At 39.9% G+C, this 21757-nt stretch overlaps 1 protein-coding gene across 19 annotated transcripts in view; it reads left to right on the forward strand.

Annotated features, from left to right (window-relative positions):
- The window catches only part of CAMK2D (calcium/calmodulin dependent protein kinase II delta), a 121196-nt gene that overhangs the window by 87653 nt on the left and 11786 nt on the right, over positions 1-21757 (forward strand). For 4 of the 19 annotated variants that reach the window (XM_041396814.1, XM_041396809.1, XM_041396813.1 and 1 more), the window contains exons 11-19: positions 139-261; positions 921-1004; positions 1692-1734; positions 5510-5547; positions 7080-7112; positions 10918-10977; positions 12588-12629; positions 15150-15198; positions 18743-18826. In XM_041396814.1, coding sequence (XP_041252748.1) covers positions 139-261; positions 921-1004; positions 1692-1734; positions 5510-5547; positions 7080-7112; positions 10918-10977; positions 12588-12629; positions 15150-15198; positions 18743-18826 — 556 coding nt within the window. The remainder of the gene's footprint in view (positions 1-138; positions 262-920; positions 1005-1691; positions 1735-5509; positions 5548-7079; positions 7113-10917; positions 10978-12587; positions 12630-15149; positions 15199-18742; positions 18827-21757) is intronic. The other 15 variants (XM_041396812.1, XM_041396816.1, XM_041396817.1 and 12 more) reach the window with 15 other exon arrangements.

Genomic DNA, 21757 nt, shown 5'->3' on the forward strand with positions numbered 1-21757 from the left:
GTAGTTTGTAAATGATGATGAGGTAAAGGCAGAGCTTTATAATTTTTAAGCTCTTATTTGAATCCAGAGGTGGATCCTTAGGTAAAATTGTGTAAAGGTTGTACTTGACAATATACATATGTGTATTTTTTTCTGAAGTTCCCCTCCCCAGAATGGGACACGGTGACTCCTGAAGCAAAAGACCTTATCAATAAAATGCTCACCATCAACCCAGCAAAACGTATCACAGCATCAGAAGCACTAAAGCATCCATGGATCTGTGTAAGTAATTTCCACAGCTTCAACACAATCACTGGGCAGACAAATCAGTTTATGGTTTGCTTCAGCGTGTAGCGAATGTGTTCAGAGGATAACTTCTGTTCTTGTTCATGCAGCTGTGTAACTATAAATTGTAAAATTATAATTATACAGATAGGATCAATAGTGGTCTGTATTTATAGAGCTCTCAGCTTGGGGTAGAGATTTTTGCAAATTTACCTCCTTTGCCTTGACTGTGTTGTGCAGAACGTTCTCTGTGAAAATTAGAGTGTTATTTTAAATTCTCAAAGTGCAGCAAAGTAACTTTGAATTAGATAATGCTTTACATCTTCCTTTCCCTGAAATCATTCAGATAAGCATGAAATGTGCAGGCAGGGAATTAAGGGACTTATGAAAAGTCAATTTGAAAGTAGCAGAGGCTGCCTGGCTGTTCCTGCATCTAGGACTTTTCTCCTGTTCTCAGTATATTCCACACCAAGACTTCTCAAGTGGACTTGACACACAAAAAAGGCTGAGTAAAAGGAGCACGATGGAATAGTCAGACAAGGCAGAAATTAAAGGCCCAAGTTGGGGACCATGGGTTGTAATATGTGAGTTGTCGAGTTGTAGAGTGGCTAAACTGCTGGCTGGGTGTCTTCAAATAATTATTTTCTTCTTCTCAGCAACGTTCTACTGTTGCCTCTATGATGCACAGACAAGAGACTGTAGATTGCTTGAAGAAATTCAATGCAAGAAGAAAACTAAAGGTAAGAAAGCAAATTTGTGCTTGTGTTCAGTGTGCAAAACAAATGGTCTCTGTGCAGAGTTTTTCTAAATATTTTTCTTAAATGACCTATTGATAGAAGATCAGCTTTTGGCTTGAAGATCTTAAACTTTCCATGAAAGTGAATAGAATTTGGCTTTTCTTTTTTAATTCAAAATTACAGTAATCCTCTGTATCTAGACACCCTAAAAGTATGCTCTTGAAGGAAAATCCTTTAGGTTATTCTTCTGAATTATGTTTTGTTTTTCCCTGGCCAGATATGATAACTTTGCAGATGTGAACTTGTCTAATGTGTACATTACAAATAAGCTCCTATTCCTCCCTAAAAAAAAAGAATCTAAGAACAATAGTAATGTCTCTTTCATATTCATCTATGTATTTGGAATAATTGCTGAGCCTCTGAATACTCCTGGCTTGTGCATTACATACTGACAGTTGGTAAATATATGAGATATCAAGATTGCTGATAGGTGTGTAATTAAGACTAAATTATGATTTATGCAGTCATGACATGGCTTATGAGAGGCAGTGCACAGATAATCCATTCTCTCAGGGTTAATTCATGAATTGGTGTCATTTACTTGTCTATTTTCCTTTTTGTTGTGTTGTGTTGGCATTTGGAGTTTTACACAAGTGTGATGCTAATTTGAGAAAATGTGTGTGTACACAGGGGGCCATTTTGACAACAATGCTGGCTACCAGAAATTTCTCAGGTATGTTCATTGAGCTCCACATTGATGCAGTTTTTATATTTTAATGTCTGTGAAGGCTGAAGTCTAATTAGGACTTGTTCAGGAGCATCTAAGTGTGATATACATTGTGTTATTTTCTGTGATGAAGCAAACAAGAATTTCACCTCTTTGGGCCACAGAAATTCTCTTACAGGTGACAATCTGATTTTTCTGTAGAATGTGAGCTCCTTCCCTGCTTTTTGATTGTTACCTGTCAAGGACAGGCAGCGTTTTCGTGACTGTTTTGGTGCAGGCAAAGTTAGACGTATAGCTCCACATGCACAAGTATCACCAAACATTATAACTCAGGTATTTTTATATATGTGAAAAGGCATTCCATGATTCTGTTGCATCCTGTATTAAAAGTATCATCAGTACACATTCATTTCTTTATTGCTTTGCTGAGGAGTAAGAAATGTAGTAACACGAGTCCCAATTTTCTTTCTAATGCCCAGCAGTGCCTAGCTGGATATAAGAACAGTTGTTTCCTCTTCATGAAACAGTTTTGTCCTGATGACTCTGGAGATTTAGATCTTACACTAAACAAGCTCTAATAGCAAAAGCTAAAATTGCTCTTAGCAGAGTTAGAATTGTCCTAAGTAGTAGAATTGCCAGAATATTGATGCTGTGTTGAATTTTTCATTTTGCCATTTGAGATTTCTAGTGAATAGTGAAATAGAACACCAGATTTAAAAATCAGTAATTTTACATATCCTCCTACTCTGTGATGTAACTATTGGAGTGTAACATGAATTACTGTACAGACAAAAACATGATAGTGCTCTGGGCATGTTTCAAATAATAATAAGCACTGACTCATCCAAAAAAATTACATAATCACAAACGCAAGAACAACTTGTTCAATTTGCATAGTACTTGAAATACAATTTCTTTCTTAGTTAAGTTCCCTTTTTTAATGCACACCTAAACACAGAGGACCACGTTCATCTGAATTACCTTGAGTTAGTGCTTAATGAATTCCAGTGTCTGCCAATTCATTTAAAAGGTGGGAAGGCTGTAGGCTGCGCTTCTTGTAAAAATGAATTACTGTTAAATGTCAAACAAACAAATCATTCCTCATCCCTTTTCATAACTGTCACTGTCTATATATGTAAGGATCAAATTCCACGAACCAAAAAAGCTGAAGTAGTTTTTAAACAGCATTTCAGCATGAAAAGCAAACAGGGGTTTTGGCTTTTTTTGGTTTTTTCACCTGACATCTCTTCTTTTACACCATTGCCACCTGTGTTTTTTCTTGATGACATTTTATTTTTTTGGTTTTTTATTCATTGTATTTCATTGCAAAGCATGCTTATGAAGGTCATTTGTCCATAATGATGTGGTTATAAAAGTGTTTTACTTTCCTTTTTTTTTTTCTTCCTTTTATGTGGAATGTGTATTTCTTGTGAGGTAAGACCCTCAGCACGTGAAAGGAACATCTTCTTTCTCTACTCAATCCAAACTGCTGTTTGTCCTCAATCACTTTAATTTCTCCATGCTGTCACAAACCATTTGTTTCCAGTTGCTTTCTGGCCTAGTAGCACTGCCTTAGGTTTTATTTTTAGCTCTTGCTTGTAGTTGCAAGAAATCTCTCATTGTGGGCTTAATTTAGAATACGCTGATTGCTTTGCTCCTGCGAATTCTTTAAATATTTGATTTGTATGCAGTGTCTGTGATTCAAGAAAAATAAATCCAAGTGCTATTAAAAATCCCTTGCAGGCCAAACCCAGCAGAGTGGCAGGGTATGTCCTGCAACGTGCAGCAGTGCCTGGTAATCCGTGCTGGGCGCGTTCCGAGGGACGCGCCGGCAGCGCCCTACACGCAATAAATACTCGGTGTTATTGCTTGTGGTGCCCTCATTTTACTGCCTCTCATTGAACTGTTTGCATAGAACACGTAGTGTTTGTCAAGCATCAAAAGAACTCAGAAGTTTCATGCACAAATTTAGAGAAAGGACCTGCAGCAGTCTGTAAGAATTAATTTATGTTTTCCCATGTTTTTATAGGGGCTAAGGGTATAAAACAGGCTTTGAAAGCTATTAACTTCTGGGTTTTTTTGTCCTTAGGTTTCAGAAATATCTCCTTCCCTTTGCTTTCCCTAAATAAATTCCTGAAGGTAATGGAGTGCCCACAATATTTGTGGTAATGAAAAATCTAAGGCCCTCTTGCCTCAGGTCCTGAAAGCACACATTGCCACAGGGAGTGTCCAGTCTCCAAAGTATGTGGAGAACAATTTGGTTTCAATATTTACATTCATGTTTCTTTAAATAAAAAATGCAGTGGTAGTGCTGCACAATACGGGCAAACTTATTTTTGTTCATTTTAGCTGTAAGACGTGGCTGTGTGGGAGGTCTAATGGTAGTGTTGGCTGATGTCCATAGTTACTGAACTGCATTTGGAGGGCTGATATATTAGTGAAATTAGAAACATCAACCTGGCTTCACTTTCCAGGTTTTATTTCATGTAAACAACACCATCATGGACATTAGTCATTTCTGTACAGTTGCTGAGGTGATTCTACATTTTCTGTGCTGTAAAATGAGCACTTAATACACATGTAGCTCAAAAATAAGCCACAAGTACAAGAATTAGCTTTAAAGGTAAACTCAGTAACTCCTGTATCCTCACTAGTCTGAGCAGCCTTGGGCATGCAAGGTCCAATTGATTTGGAGTTTTGGGGTTTTTTTGAGATAAGGATGCCAGTAACAATGGGAGCTCCATGTTGGGATTGTCTCCCCTATATACAGAACAGCAATTTCTTACTGCCTGAGCTGTGGAACACTTTCTGATGGGAAGATTGGGTCATAAACAACAATAAAACCCCAATAACAGCAGGCTTGTTGTGTAATTTATTATTCTTCAAGTCTTTGGCAGTGATTCATGAAGCATTTACGCTTTAGTGAATAGTTTATATGGATTTGGTAGGTCAGCCAGCATGTATTTCTGCTGTGAATGTTTTCAGGTTCAGAGCTGTGCTGTGCTTGTTTGCACGTTAGCCTTCCAAATTTAGGAAATCGGAATTATTTGATGCCAGTTTTAAGTGGTGGAATTTAAAGTCTGGCACGTGAATTACATTATGGCAAATGAAATTTTGAAGAAATTTGATCAGTGTGCAACATGATTCTGAAAATAGCATGTTTTCTTCATTAGGAGCTGAAGCAAAGCCTAGAATTTGTTATTATTGCCTCACAGGAGCAACCCTCCAAAACAGCCCTTCGCTAGCAAATCGTCCTTCCTTTCTTCCTTGCAGCTGTGCTGCCCTTTCACACAAGGAGGCTGATGCTGTCATGGTGGGAAGTCCCCAGAGGGGCATTATGCATATTGCTACCATCACTGAGATACCACTGGGCTCTGCAGACACCTGGTCCAAGTCCCTGCCATCAGGACAACACCTTTTCACAGTCGTATCGAACTGTCCCTGTCATCCAGTAGAAATATTCTGCAGTTGAGGAAATGGATATAGCCAAAGCTGCTGCTTTTACACTCACCCTGCTTCCATTTCCTCTCTGCCACCCAAGGAGCTCTGTCCTTGTAGAAGTACAGTCAACCTACAGCGTTAGTCAATGGAAAAAGAGGTGTTTGATAATCCTAAGGACTGGTGATTTCCTAAGGATTTCATTCCCCATGCTCAGAGAAACAAAATGAGGAAATAAAAGCTGAGAACTTACCTGGAGCTGGGAGGCACTGGGGGTTTGCTGCACAGCTGGGTGACCTCAGGGGAGCCACCTGACACTGAAATTATTTGTCTCGTTTTACAGCAGCCAAGAGTTTACTGAAAAAGCCGGATGGAGTTAAGGTAGGTTAAACACCTGCTTTCCATTTCAAAGATATATTCTTAGTCTCCACCTGTCTGTAACTTCTGCCAGGTTTTAGAATTGATTATTGCTATTTCTCTCCTTCATAGATTCTGTTAGTAAGTGCTTCTCACTAGCTATTTGGAGTGGTTCAAGTTAGTAGCTGAAAATTAGAGATGAAATGAAACAAATACTTGAAAAGCTAGCATTAAGTAAGCAGAAGATAGAAAACTACTGGAGAAACTGCTTTTTCTTGCTTTTTAAATGAAGAATGATTATGTAATTAATGACTCAGAGTTAACTGATAACTTGTAAATAATGGTTTGGTGGTGGGCTTTTTAGGCATCATTGTTTATGTGCAGCTCTGTTGCCTCTTTGTTTCCCTTTGGCTTTCCATTAGATTTCATGGAAGACCAAAAGTGTACGGGCAGGCTTGGCTCCACATGAGGTGTGTTCTGCCAGATGTACTTGCTATATTTGGCAGAACTTGAGGGGTTTACTGTCTCAGATCAGCTCATCCTGACTAGGAGACCTTGCTAAGAAGGGAACATTTTGGCAGCTTTCGTACATGATTTAGAGCTCCTGTTCTCACGTCACCAGACCCTGCAGGAGGAGAGATGCTTCACAAATAAAGGTTCTGCATAAATACTTTGGGAAAAAAAAAAAGAAAAAAAAAAAAACCCACTCAGCAGAAAATGTATTTTGTTTTTTTGTTTTTTCTCAGAGGACTCTTAAAGACTAATATAATGATTCAAGCTTTCATTGTAAGATTCAGAAGATATTCTTCTGTGCTCTCTGTGTTTATTCAGAAGGGTGTCTTTGACCTGAATTTTAATTTTTTATTTAATCCTAATGTCTTATTTTAACAAAACATTATAAATACTTGCTTAAATACCAGATTCACAGTATATTTGTGTCTGACAAATGGACACTTTGCCAATCAAAAAATCAGAGCCTGACCTACAAAGAAATGAGTACAGTACCATTGCATTGCTTCTCACTGCCAAGCAGTGGAGATCCCACTCACACAGAGAAGCACACGTTTGGAACAATTCTGTCACTGCTGGAAAACCCTGATCATGTTTCATTGTGGAATAGATAAAATTTATGCGCTCTCTGACCAGTTTTCCTTTCTAAATATCATTCCTCCTACAGGTCTACGATGCTGTTTGTTCTATCGCAATCTCGATTATAATATAGGAAACAATTGTTGCCAAAATTTTGCCTAAATTTCACCTGTTGGGATTCAGTTCTTTGGTTTTCAGCACATGTTACGTGTCTGCTGTTAGTCTGCATGGTCATGTGGAGCAAAGGGAGTAAATGTACATCTGGGGAAGTCTGGTTTTGTCAATGCTGTTATTGAGATACTCTGTAGCATTTTTCCAGCCCTTCTAACAGCTGTAGCTGTCTTTTTCATATTAAAAAAGAAAAAAAAAAAGCCAAAAGAGAAATATACTGTACTCCATGCATTGATATTGCAAGTCCAACCAGTCACGTTTTCTTCTTTTCCTTTCTCTCTGACTGGTCAATTCAGAAAAGGAAGTCCAGTTCGAGTGTTCAGATGATGGTGAGGATCTTTATCGACAGATTTTTTTTTTCCTCCTGTGAAACGTTCACACTTAGAAATCAAACAGTTGCATTTAGCTTTGTTAACTTACTGTGAGAACTGCAAGACTTTAAAGTACAACCTTGTGAATTTTAAGCCTGCAGTTGCTATATGCCATCCAGAGTGAATTGTTCAGCCATTCTTTCAAGCAAGTCATAATTTTTTTTAACCTGGGGACATAAAAAACCAAAAAAGTAGATGTAACATCAGCCAATGCAGCTGTTCTTAGTAAATAAGAATAGTAACAAAATAGTAATCTTGTAACAGACTTCTCTTTGTTTTTAAAACCTACTTATTTTAAAAGCTAATAGTATTAATATTGTAAAATGTAACACAAAACAAGTTACACAGTGATACGGTACTGCATTAATTGAGTCACTGTAGCCCAAGATGCCATGCTAAATGCTCAGGAGTAAAAAAGCCAATTTCCCAGCCTTGCCACACTAGTTTCCCAACTAGCTTGCTCTGCAGCTCAGGGCTGTGTCCCAGGATGTCTCAGCTGACAGTCTCAATAACTTTTCCTTCCTTCTCAACCTATTCTCCAGTCTTGTGTTCATTTGGCCTCCATGACCCCACGCAGTAACTTCCTCTGTTGCTGTTTATGGTGGTTTTGAATGTGACCTTTGAGGTGTTTGTGAGGATGGGCTCTGCCTGCTGCTGCTGCTGGCAGAGAGAAGGCAAAGGGCCCTCATCCACACCTTTCACTGGGAAGCCAACTCTCCTTGGAAAGCAAAAACTGCTGGCCATGCAGTTATGTAGGTAAATCCTCTGTTCCTTGGGTGAATGCAGAATTCCAGCGGCAGGAGCCGCAGCATCCAAAGGAGGGGCACCGGGAAGGTGCGGTGTGGTTATTGCCAGGATCCCAAACCTCAAGTGTGCGTTAACTCTTTGTCACAGAAGTAGCTTGTGAAAGGTAACGCCCCAAGACACGGACTTGAGTTGTTAAAATATTTTCATATTCTATGGAAAAAAGGCCAATAATGATACTAGAGTTGTGCCCAGCTCTTTGAAGTGTGTGTATGTCTGTCCTGCACCTCAAAGAGTGTCTTTTGGCAAGTGATGCAGCAATAAAACATTCTCCTTCACAACAAACAGGTGGTCACTGGTTAAGGACAAATCAGCTGTGAAGGAACTGTTTTGTATGACAATATTGTAATCCTTTTGGAGTGGTTTCCCTTTGCTGTTAAGAATACATGCAAGGTGTGCCATGTGTTCCTAGATTAATGTCTCTGATGTGTGAGAGAGAAAACATGTACAGCTTATTGCTGTTTTCTCACAAAGCTTCAAAGGGTTTTAGCAAGTTCTGTTTGCATGGAAGAAGTAACTGTATTTTGAATCACGTTTTCTCTCTCTTCCCGATGAGTGCTGGATTCTCAATATCTCGCTGAAGAAGTTTTGAATAGATTTCCTGCAGTTTTCAGCAGTAGCTGTAATGGATATTGTTCATTTTCATAGGGCTTTCACCAAGGGACTATGAACCAAAGCCTTACTCAGGCAAAATTGGAATTGAACTTTGACTAACCTGTTTTCCTTATGTATTCAACCAAGAGCACTCATTTGGGATACCACTTGAGCTTGTGTATTGAGCTGCTACTGAATAGGACTGTATGAAATCTGGTGAAATCTTCATTTCTTTCCTTATGTTTTTCCTTTATGTCTGTTCGCTTTTTGCTGGGGTCTTTTTAATCTAGTCTCTCAGTGACTACACTGACACAACAATATGAATCTGTAGTTATGCAACTCAAGATGGAATTTTTGTCTTGCTTGGAAGGTTTAGTCTGCTGTCAAGCAGCCTTGTTTGTGTTCCCACTCTTCTACAGATCTCCAGTAGAACTTTAATTTACTGAAATGGATGAGGTTTTCTTTAAAGTTTTTTCCTGAGTAAGGAGTTCAGAGTTCAGCCCATCTCAGAATCCCATAAATATCAAAGCAAGTAAAATACTTTCCAATACTTAGACCTCCCCTGAAAGACTTTACGCACAAAGGTGTTTGTTCTCTCCCTGTCCTGATTTCAGACAATGCTACAGCTTACAGCTGTAATTGTGCATAGAGAAATGAAATTTATTTGACAATAAGTAAGCCAATTTAAGGGCGTAATGACTTGCAACTCAATAATGACTCATATGTTCTCTTAATGACAATTTCTGCAGAAAGACCATTGTTTAAAAAATAAACTGCTCCTCATCCTCCTGCTGTAGAGCATCATGAACTTTGCTTTTAAATCAAAGAAAATTATTCTATACAGGAAAACAGTATCTATCACAAGTATTGTTAAATAACATTTAGTGTCGACATCATGTTCCCTGATTAACTAACAAAACTACTTTATATTCTTCAAAGCCAGTTAAATGCTGGTTAAAAATTAGAAAATTTGCATGCTGTAATTCATTACTGCAAATCCTGTGGACGTTTCCATAATTTAAACGTATCCTAAGTAAGATTGACTTCAGCTGCAGGCTCAATTCCTGAAATCCACAAGTCAGCTGCCCTGCCTGGCCCAAAGTAAAATAATCATCATAAAGTCCTGAGGACATGGAGTCTGTGAATTTCATTTCTTTCCATTCTGTAAAGTTAATTACATTTTAGGAAAATCCATTAACAAAACAATTTCAGGCATTTCTGGTTTCGCTTTGCACCCTTATTACTAAGTACCATGACTAGAAGGTTCAGTAGAACTTGGGCTTTTGAATTAAAGTCTTTTCAGATCGTCTGTATCTATATACCTAGTTCTGCATGATGCTTTGGACAACCCTTGTTAAAATTAGACATGACCAAAATGTACATAATATTTTTTCCTCATTATTGTTAGAGAGGAAAAAATACATCTTTCAAACAAATTGCACAATACTTGAATCTTGCTTCTTAGTGCATGTAAAAAGCAGCTCGCTACATTATTTTTAGTATTTCAGTTCTTCCCATACTCCATGGTGTTAATGAAAGTTAAACCTTAAAAAATGGATTTAAAGGCTCAGATAATTCGAAACTTTCTGCTGAGCAGTTTAACTTGAATTAATATTTTGTTCAGATAAAAGCCAGAAATTGTAGCACTGTGCTAAGCTTAAGGAGTATTGTGAGGACCTATATGTAAATTTAGACAGAGAGGTGCTGAGGGCTGGAGTAAGGCTACAGGTACCACAGTGGGAAACCTTGCACTTGAGAGTCACAGTACCAGCACTGAGAAGCTGCCAGTGATTTTCTGCTAAAAATAGCACCAAAAAAGCTCAAGGGGCACAAGTCTCTTTCTAGCATCAGTCACATTTATTCCGAAGGGGAATCAGAAGCCAGTAGAACAATTTACAGATTCTTGAAGTGCTACAAATACTCAAATGTTATTTATGGTAGGGATAATTCATTAGAAATCAAGAGCTGTTGGGTGCAATGACCCAACACCACTGCATGTCACGAAATGGCAGCGACTATTTAGGACTTTGTTGCAACCCATATTAATTCTTTATTCTTCTTAGAGGTGCTTAGCTGCTGCTTAAGGGCTCTCTGCTAAGTGTCTCAGCTCAACTCATCCGTCCCTTACCTAGACCTTGGTGCAGGGCTCGGGCAGCGCGCGGGGAGGAGCTGCCAGCCAGCTCCCGGAGTTAGTGTCAGTGTTGCTGCAAGTTGCTAAGTTCATCTTTCTGTATTCTTTATTTCCATATCTATATCTATCTATAGATACCGATAGCTGTCTATAGATGTTGTGTGCAGAGATATAGATACGGTGCCTACCGCGAGTTCTAAGGCCTGTCTGTTTCTGTTTTCTGCATACCTACAGATAAACAACAAAACCAACGTGGTAACCAGCCCCAAGGAAAATATTCCTACCCCGGCGCTGGTATACCTGGAATTTTCCTTCTCATGCTATCTGGAAGTTTTTGACTGTCTTCTGTTTGTTCTTCCTTTTTTTTTTTTTTTTTTCCCCTCTTTTTGGCTTTTTCATGCATTTACTCTGTTTGCTTTCTAAAAACAGGTTTTGGAAAACCTTTTTGTTTGAATTATGCTGTCTTTTTTTTGTGAGGAAATCCATTAGAGCGTGTTTATTGACAGAAAATGTTAAATGGAAGCTGGATGCGGTAGAGTCGTAGCATTTGTAACCGTAGCTGAATTTTTTGCATGCTGTGCCAGAAAGTGAGTAGAATGCGCTTGGTGTTGCTCTTAGCTCTTTGCCTGATGACTGTTTCCACTTTCTAATGCTAACCTTTTGCACCAACAAAATTTTTTAAAACCTGCTCCATTACTTTCTCGGCTTTGTCTTAGTTAAAGTATTGACATCCAGGAGAGCTAACAGGATTATTACTAGGCTGCCATAAAACAGACCTTATTCAGATTTTGATTCCATGTTTCCTGAAACTCAGCAGGACTTTGCAAGACTTCTCTGGGATCAAGAGGCATCTAGAGCTAAACATTTTGCTTCTTTCTCTTCCATTTAAATCAGCAGGAGACATTATTCATGAATAAGCTCTGCTGAGGACATATTACAAATCAAAGTGACGTTCCTGGGTGTTTACTGCAGCCTGGCTTTTATTAATAGCCCTATTTCTAAGGCACCTGTGTATCACGGGGCTCACCAGTGTAAATGCCAGTACCAAAGCGCATCATGTTGTTACTTGTTGTTTCTCATGGACATATAAAACTCTGGAAATGGGGTAGTTAACCCACATTTGGAAGCATTTTTCCTCTGCAGTTTTTTTGAGCAGCTGGCAGTGAGGCATGCACTAAGTTCTTCCTAAGACCAAGTCAGCAGGTTGCATGCAGGAGTTTATGGCAGTCTGTTCCCAGACGGAGCCCTGCCCGATGGCCCATGCTGAAAGCACGCTGACTAACTGCCATTTCAAAGATTATTGGCTTTTTTGTTAAAGTGAAAGGATTTGGGGAAATTACACTTTTACATGGCACAAAGCTCTCTCTCACTTGTTTTTATGCAGCTCTGCCAAGGCAGGAGTTGAGGGCAATCCACGCATTCCAAACCACAGAAGTGTCTGGGGGTAGTCGTCCTTAACCCTTCCCAATTCCACTGTATTTCGATTTGGTCACTTCATGCTAATACAAGCAAACATAATTAAAGAGAAGAAGTTATTAAAGCTTAAAGATTTGTGGCTGCCCTGTCTGTCCAGGTTCAGACAGGAAAGCCCACGGAGCATTTGGCCTGCTCTTGTCCAGAAGAGCCTCTGCAGGTCCCCAGAGCTTCAAAGCCCTGCACACCCTGGTCCTGAATAAGGTCTCTGCATGCTGCTGCTTTAGGTGAGATGGCCTTTTTTGCTGGCTTGCTGTTGAGGAAATCTGTGTTAGAGACATCCAGTTTCACCCCCTGGCGACAGTTAACATTTGTTTTAACTCTTGTCAGTGTTCAGCATTTGTGAGCTGGCTCTTCTTGCACTCCCTCACACCAATGAAAATGTATTTACCAATGGGAACTCTTTCTCTCTTTATTTTGTTCTCGCTCAGGAGCCCCAAACTACAGTAATCCACAACCCTGATGGAAATAAGGTATTCAGAAAGAATCAACTCCATCTTGCTTTTCCACACCACACATTCCATCCACTATTCCACAGCACAATAGGGCCATTCCAAGAATTTGTGAAGGAAAAAATCTCATTCCTGCATTTGTTACACCCAGCGTGTCTCGAGCCTGTTTTCATCCGTGTCCATCTGCTGCGTGCATCCTGCTGCTTCTGAGCTCCTGAAGCTCTCGGGGGAGTCGGTAGCAATGGGCAGAGCTCAGTGCCCTGTGCAGCCTGGCTTGGGGAGCAGGGGGTCTCTCTCATTTCAGCCAAAAACGCTGCAGTCTAAGGGAAACCTAAGAGTGCTGTTCTCAGAGTGTGGTGAGATGATCCCGGCGAGTTTTACGTGCAGTCGTCACCCCAGACAAAGATGTCATTTCCGTTTATTCCATCTGCTGTTTCTCAGCATGCTTAAACACTGTGTCGTGACGTGTCTTTTGCACAGGACTTTGGTTTTCTTCCATAACATCACTGGGCAGTTTCCAAAAAAAATTTCACATTTCAAGTGACAAAGAGGTCTTTTGATTTTTACGTGTTTTCTTCACGCTCTTTTCTTTTTCTCATGTATTGTGATGTTTGCGTCTGGCAGCTGATCCCTAAAACGTGTTTTGTTTTATTTTTTTCATGCATGGACTTGAAAAGGGCCAGGAAATACCATCATTTACATTAACACATGTTCCTAGGTTTCCTGAAAAGAATTGATGCTTCAACAACAATTTCACTGTTTGCAGTGCTGATTTAATTCACATCCCATTTATCTAGTCTTAACTCCCTGTGGTTATTTCATAAGAGGAGTGGATCTGAGTGCCGACATAACGCACGCAGACATTCCTCAAGCATGGAAGTGCTGATGGTGTGTGTTGTGCTTGTGTGTCCCAGCCCTTTATGTCCCCTGCATCTGTCCAGCACAGAACTTGTGTTTTCATGTAACTACTCTTTGAGCTCCCCAAGTTTAAACTCATAGGCCACCAGCAGCCTGTGTTTGAACAGCAGGCTGATCTTTATCGCTGAAGTCCACTAAAGCCCAGAAAACCCAGATAAAATATTGGCATGACTACATCTACTTGATTTTATTACATTATCTCAACAACTGAGATACTCGATGTCCCAAAAGGTCACAGCAAACAAACAAACCCCTTAATGTGGAGAGTTCCTCCTAAATTTATCTGAAAGACTGATCCTTGTAGTATGGCAACTGGAGTGGATGCTTCAGTGTTAGAGGCTACATCTGCCCTGTGAGCTTTGCATGGTGTTTACAACTCATATTTGTGTGAGGTTTTTGTTCACTTGTGAGTACTTTATCTAATATTTGAAGTGCTAGAGCATGATACGTCCATGTAGAGTGGAATGTCTAACACAGCCAGGGCAGGGACAGCATGGTGGCTTGTTCAGTTTTGTTTGTGTGTGACTTAATTCCTCTGGTTTGACTTATCAATGCACATTTGGGTTTGGAAGGTCTGTGTAATGCATTAGCCCTCTTGAACGTTCCTTTGGCTCAGCCTTGTGAGGACGCAGTAAATGAGGGGCACTGGCAAATTTTCATTATGTAATTGTAAAATCCTTTATAGAATTAAATACAAACCAGTCTTGTCTTCTCTCTCAGATAAAAAGAGATCAGTTAATCTTTTTTGTTATTGAGCTGCAAATAAAAAAAAAAGTTGTACTTTTCAACAAAGTATAGAGATAAAAAAACTATCTAGCTTAAAACTTTCCAGCTCTCTGCAGCTGTTAGATTTGACAGTGCCCTGTTGAATTTGCCCATTATATTTCATGTTTCTGGTAATTAAGGAAAGACTGAGATACAATAACCTTGCCTTTTTAAGTGTCATGGCTTAAGAATGAACTGTCGGATACATGAGTCATTCCTCTGCTTGACTGATTGGCTGAAGAATACTGCAAAAAGATGCCTTAGTTTGTCAAAGTTCTTAACATATGTTCAAGTTCTTCATCTTCTTAAAAAAAAAAAAATCACAAAACTCAGTATAAAAATGAGATAATCTGTTCAATATGCTTCAGATCACTGTCATTTGAATATACATTGCATAAGTCACACGAGCAGGAAATCAGTTGTAAATTGTAGCTTGCAGAAGCCTGCATATTTGGAAGGTGGAATTGGAATGGAATGACTTATTTTGCACAGTTGGTTTAATCACTAAGCTTAAAATGGCAAGCACTCCTACTTGGCTGAGGTAATTCATACATTTCAGATGGACTTTGTAGAGTTGGATGTTCAAAAAAAAAACAAACTTTCCTGTACATTCCTGTGAAGTAAAAGCATCAGAATGCAGGAATTGTGTTTCTGTTCCCTCCTGTGGAGAATGGCATTGTTTGACATCCATTTCAGGTGGAAATGTCTCAATCAGTGTGTGACCATTTGTTTGTGATTGGCATCCCACCCTGCTTCAAGGCTTTGCATGAGTCCTGTAACTAATCCTGTCATTTTCCTAGGCACGCAAATAAGCCTTGGCTTGTTTTATACATTTGACTCATATTTACTTCTCAACAGGAATCAACAGAGAGTTCCAACACGACCATCGAAGATGAGGATGTGAAAGGTATGATTTTATGCTGGAAATGTTTGGAGAAGCAGTAACATGAGTTTTGTGGTTGTATTTCAGTAGGCCATTAAACACAGAAACCCCTAACAAATCTTAGGAGAGAATAGTGGTTTTCCTTTTTTAGAAGAAATTACTTTTGGTGTGTTTCAGACTTAACTGTAACTTTTCAGTTCCCAAAACACCATTTCCCATGATGTTTTGGGATTAAGAGTATAAAGTTACTGCTTTTTGACTAAGATATTAGTTCCAGTAGTAATAGAAGTAGATTATAAATGTCCAAGTCAGTGCTTTGTAACTTCTACTTAGTTTATGTTTAGCATGCATTTGTGTTTTGGGTTTGGTTTTGTTGTTTTGGTTTTTTTTTTTTCATGTCACCATTTTTATTCTGTTCAGATGCCAGTGTATTTTTTGGTTTCCTTTTGTTCTCTCCATAGACTTATTTTAATCTTATTTTATTCTTTAAAAAACTGACATCAAAACTTTGTTTTTATAAACCTGGTTTTGTAGCTTCACAGATATTTGTTTCCATTTTCCCTGCTCTAAACATTATGCTGTGATGTTACACATATCTATTTCAATAGCATTATGTTTTAAAATGCAAAGGGTTGGAAAAAGGGAGTATTTGGTTTGTGTGCCTTTGATTCACAAAATAGGTTAGTTTTTGGCCTCAAAGAACAACGGTGTATGTACAGGTGAAACGTGGGCCAGAGGTGACAGTGAGATAAAACAGGGAGAATGGATGCAACAAGGTGGTGGTGGTGGTGTGGGTTACTGTAAAAGGAGAGAACAATTATAGGGATCTGCAGCTGATGCATTGGAAAATACAGTGTAATTTGCCTTTAATCATAATGCTTTGTATTTCTTTCTTCAAACTATTTGATGTAGTTTAACAGCTAAGGTTATGAAATGAATAATTTAATTGTAGGGCCTCTGTGTGATGATGTAGTGTTATTACAGCAGGGTTTTCAGAAAATTCTGTCTGAAGCTTATGACACAGAATTGTACCTCAGGGGGATACAATTATACAAAAAAAACAACAATGAAAATTATTTGCCTAATTCTTTTAGATGATTCTGCAGTATCATAGGGATGGCCACAATATATGGTATTCCCAAACCAGAAAAGGGGATCATGCAGTAAGCACAGATCCTGTTTGTGTCTTTCCCTGCAGTGTACAGGGATTTAATTTTCTGTTTGTTTAAAAGACAGATCTAACCTCCCTCTTATTAATTGTTCATGAACTTGTTTGTTTTTCACTTTTCAGTATTCCTCTCACACATCCCATCTTTCCTCTGGAGGCTGTTGTTCATACTGTTTTATTATAAATTAAAGCTAACAGTGCCCCCAGGGTCTAATTTGTAGAATGATTCAGGGAATAGGCAGTCCTGCATCTCTGACACCTATTACAAGCTCAAGCTTCCTGCTCTAGCAAGGCACTCAGGAAAGATTATTTCCCCCCACCCCAAGCTTGACTCCTGGATGTATGTTTTGTAGGAGAACAGTGAGAAAGTTGTTCTCTTGTCAGTAACAGCCACTGGAGATAAAATACTGATAGGAACAAATGGATTTCAGAGGAAGGAGAGAGAATTCTCCAGGTTCTTACATGTATGCTCAAGATGACTCAAGATGTTTGTCACCACTTTTGAGACCTAGAAGGAATGCTTTGTGTTTAGATGATAAAGAACGTTTAAGACCTTTTTGCTTTTTGTTGCAGCATGGAGTACAGCATGGGAAGAGGCTCTGTCCTTGCTGGGAAGGAGCAGGGGGCTGTGGCTGTAACTGAGCAGTAGTATTAGCATGTGTTTTATGGCATTGCAGTGTGATCCACACCTCCCAGGGAATGGCTCTGCAGAGGCTGGGCTGTGTGCATTATTCCTGTTCCCAGTCTCCCAACACCGTGCCTGCGCTGCACAGACAGGGCCAGGGCCCCTTCCTTTGTGCAGCTCTGCATCAGGGGCTTTGTTCTTTGGGGTTGATTTGCCTCTTTGCAGAGGTGTGGCTCCCCAGCTCTGTTTTGGGGTGCAGCATCCCCAGCACGCTCGTGTCTCGTGGGAGCCAGTGCTCGTGCGTGTCCGTGCCACGTGTTACGAACGTTAGGATTCATTAAGACAGGGAGCAATTAAAAATGTCTTACATCACCTATCATTAAAGTATCCTCAGGATCAAATTCTCCTCCTGCCTGTCAGGGATGCACAGAGCATTCTCCTCTCGTGTCAGGATCTCGCCCTGTTTTCGCTTTTGAAGGCATGTGTTTAACTTGAAGACAGTAAAATCAGGCTTGCTTTTCATTTTTTATTTACTGGAAATCTTAGTGTCTGTAACTTTGCCTTGTTTATGTATACACTTACCTCTTTCAGGACTGGAACATATTTCTTTTAGTAGAAACAGTGCTTGCCAAACAACAGTGAGCTTTAATAACTCAAGCAATAAGCTAATTACATCATTTGAGTCTGAAATGACTTGAAGCTGTAGTTCAGGTTCCTTGCTAAGATAAATTTCTGACATTAACCATCGATCATGGGCTTATCTGTGTGACAGTGATCCTTCCTAAATATGACAGGAGCAGACAGGAAGAACATGCTGAGAGCTGGACTGTAGGCAATGCCTTCTTCTGGGATTGCTTGTGGGGTTTCTTCTTCCTGCAGTAATGAGACTGGAACTACCGGGCAGCATCTCTGTAATATGGGTTTGATTTTGCAAGTAATGCTGTGGAATAGCACCATTATTTTTGTCCACAGATTTTCAGAAAGGTGAGTTGTTAAATTTAGCATGGACAGGAGATCTGAATTTCTCATGGTGTCTTTTTGCCCCCAGAGACAAATTAACAAAAGCATTGGTAAGAATGATGCTTGGCAATGGGGAATTGCTGAGCTGTAAGGCACTTACAGATTTGACAAGTTGTGATTTAGCTGTGCTGCTTAATACATCTGGAAGGTGTATTGCCTCGAAATATTTAATGTATTTGTAATTAATTTTATACCTGTTGGCTAATTTGATTTAACAGTAGAAAGAAAGCAGTTTAACCTATTTCTTTTGGAATATACATTCCTTAAAAATCATTCAAATTTCTAAGAACCGTTTTTCCAAAGCTCTTTCAAAACCCTTTGTATCTGAGTGCCAGGTACAGGGGTAAATCTGCGCTGGCATCTGAACAGAGTCACTCACACCTACGACCTTTACAAGTGTTCTTTGGTACTCACACTGCCCCTGAAAGTACATCATTAACATTGTTTGTGTGCTCAAAGGTTTTCTAAGTTCTTGCTGCTTCTAATTAAATTATCATTATTTTTCTTTTGGCCTTCTTTTTTTCTTCCTTCACATGTACTTGACCCTCACACAGCTTTCACAAAGGAGGAGGACATGGAGAGGTTGAGTTCCACCCACCACTCCTCCTCTTCCATTGCTTCTTCATCCCACTGGTCACCACCCTTGCCGTGCCCCAGAGGCCGCTCCTGCTGCCAGTGCCTGCTGAGGAGTCTGATCACACTCTACCTCTTCATCTTTGTTTGTTCATATGTTGTGTTTCTTTCCATCAATTCAGCGGGCAAGTCCATGAGAAATGCAAACTCAGAGAGTCAATCGCTTGAGTCTGAGCTCTCCCACTCCACTCCTTCCTCTGTACTATGTAAGTTGAGAGACTCATCTGTCAGATGATCTCCTTTGTCTCTCCTCTTCCCTTCCCACCATCTGACAGAAGCTCAAAAAAGATCCATTTCTGTGATCTACCTGATCTAGGAATGACCTGTGCTTAGCCTTTACAAAAGTAAAATTTGTAGGTATTTTTTTCTTGTTATTAATTGTAAAAAATATTTTCATCAGCTGTAACTGCAGGATAAATATGTCTGCATTTCAGACAGCTGTATCTTGCAGGAGTAATCTTTGCAGTAGTTTTCAGCTTAGGGAGAGAGATTTGCCTCACCTCTGGCTTGGATCCTGCATAGGGCCTCAGCATTAATTACCTGTTACATTTATTATATTAAGTTCCTTTCTTGAGCATCCCCACTGATGAATCAGCCTTGAAGCTGCTGTGGCAGATGTTAACTTGCAGCATTGATAGGACAACTGGGAAATGTCCTCTTCTGCTCAGGAGATCTCTGATTTTTGGTGACCAACTGACAGTGAAGGAAATCTCCAGTGTTAAAATAGGAGAGGGGAAAGGCATATTGTAGATTGGTAGAATGTAAAAGACCTGGGTAGAGCATTTCTTGTTTGTAAATGAACTCAGAAATTCTTGAGAAATTCCTTGGAGGGGCGAGACCTTGTGAGTTGAAACAGGGAATGGCTTCCTGGGAATGAGGGTTCTGCTTGCCAGATTCTGATCCTGCAGCCAGTGTGTGTCCTGCAGGACAGTTGCACTGGTGCTAAGAATGGGAATTTGTACAGATAAAACTGAGATCCAGGCAGGCCCTTGGGAACATGGGCTGTGTGTTATTGGCCTGAACCTGATTTTAAACATGAGTGGAATTTCTGGTGGGGTCAGCTGGTGCAGGTGGGAGGAGCCAGTCCCAGGGGGATGGGCTGTCTGGTCACAGCTGCTGCCAGGTAATGCTGAAAGCCTGGCTTCATTCTGGGGGAGGAGCAGGATAGGCTCTATCAATGTATGGGTGAGTGTGTGTCAAACTAAAGTACAAATACTGCCAGCACAAACTGCCCAGAGCCAGGGAAAAGAGAGGCATTAACAGGAGATCTGGGCTGTGTAACACGGAGGGTTGGCACGTCAGTGCACGTGCCGTAAGGCTGTATTCCATCCGTGGTGCATACCCACACAATATCCTTTACGTGCCCAGCATTTCCAGATGTGAGTGCTGGCCATCTCACATGTCCAGTTTCTCTGAACTGGTTCAGTGATTAGACAGGAACACAGTTTAAATAGAAAAAACACAGCAGCAAAGCTTCTTAATGTCTCACTCATGAAGACTTCAGACACAATTTCTGGAGACAGCGGCCAGATTCCATGAAATTGTTGGGACACCATAGTGCAGTGTCTTGTAAGTGCAGCTTGGATCTGAGACTGTAGGTGATTTCTCATTAAAAAATAAACATTTGCCAACATTTACTATGCTGTATCAATATTAGTGTAATTTTTTAGTACAATCACATAAAGAGAGAGCATCTTCAGACATAATTGATTCCATATAAATAAAATATACTATGTATGGAATGTGACAAGTTACTTAACATTAATTGAAATAGACACATGAATTTTGTTGGATCTGTTGGATCTGTGTTGGATCTGTTGGATCTGTGTTGTCAGTACTGGAGTAGAAAAGCTCTAGGATAATTTTTCACATATTTGCCTACATAGCTAAAGAATTTAAATTTTTTTAGGGCAGTAGCAGGCTTACCAGTTTTCAGATAGGTGAGAGATACCAAATAACCCTGATAAAGTTCTGCAGATCATCCAACCATTTGATAATTGGATGAATCAGAGCAGTCTTTGCAATCAGCAGGCTCTAGAAAAAGATGCATGTGTGAGATGACAACTCAGATGCTTTAGTCCCTATCCAAGTTTAAGGTTCAGTGTGGGCTAAGAGATAAGCACTGGTGTTCTGTATGCTGAATCTTGATAAACTTCTTAAATGAGAAGTCCCCTGGAGCATGCCTTGTCATCTGATGGTCTAGGTGGGTTTTGTGTAGATCTGAGACCCAGTCAGTCATTTATTCATGCAGTCTGTTCTTTTATTTTCTTTTCAGAAATTATTTAGTTGGAAGCGGAGAATTTTCAAATATTGGTGTCACGAGAATCATTTGTAGGAACATTGTGTGATGTTCAGCAGTCCATGCTGTAAAGCTGAATGAAATCTGGTACATCCACACAGCCAGAAATTGTTATGCAACACAGGGTAAAATTTCTAGTATCTTCCTCTTTCTTTTCAGACTTTGGTTATTTCCCGAGGATAGAAATAACTTGACTGGCTGTGTGCTTTCCATCTAACTGGTGTTTGTTGGGACAGTGTTCACATGGGAAGTGAAGCCAGGTTCCCCCTGCTCTGCCATTCCATTTTAGCAGGCCACTGTCACCTCAATAGCAACTGTCCTGTTTTAAAGCAACAGCACAACAGGGAGGATTTGTCCCCCCGGATTTAACCCTCCTCCACAGTGTAGATGTCTGAGTTTGAGCTGGTTGTCTAGACTCTCTTCAGCCAATGCAGATAGGTCAGATGAGTCACACTTGTCTTAAAAATCTATTTTAGGATATGATGAATTGTGCCCTCAAAGTGCTGATTTCTCTCCCTTGACTGTAAGGGAGGGGAGTTGAGAGAACAAACTCACTTGTCTGTACTTATATGTGTCCAAAATGTTGTGAGATTAATCCAATCTGAGGTGTACAGAGATACGTAGTTTAAAGTACCCAGTTGAAAAGTTTTAAGAGTTTTTGCCTTGAGAAACAACATGTGAGCAAGTCAAAAGCAAAATCATTTTAATCATCTCAAAGTGCATGTGCAAATCTGGAGCAAGGTTACCCTGTTCTTCTGGGAAGGTGCTTCTCTGCTTAGGGATTGCAGTGCAGTGGTGACACAGGCAGGCATCTGGAGGGCTGATGGCAGGAGAAGGA

This window comes from Onychostruthus taczanowskii, unplaced genomic scaffold, assembly GCF_017590055.1.
Source record: "Onychostruthus taczanowskii isolate IOZ18803 unplaced genomic scaffold, ASM1759005v1 scaffold131, whole genome shotgun sequence".
Lineage (NCBI taxonomy): Eukaryota > Metazoa > Chordata > Aves > Passeriformes > Passeridae > Onychostruthus > Onychostruthus taczanowskii.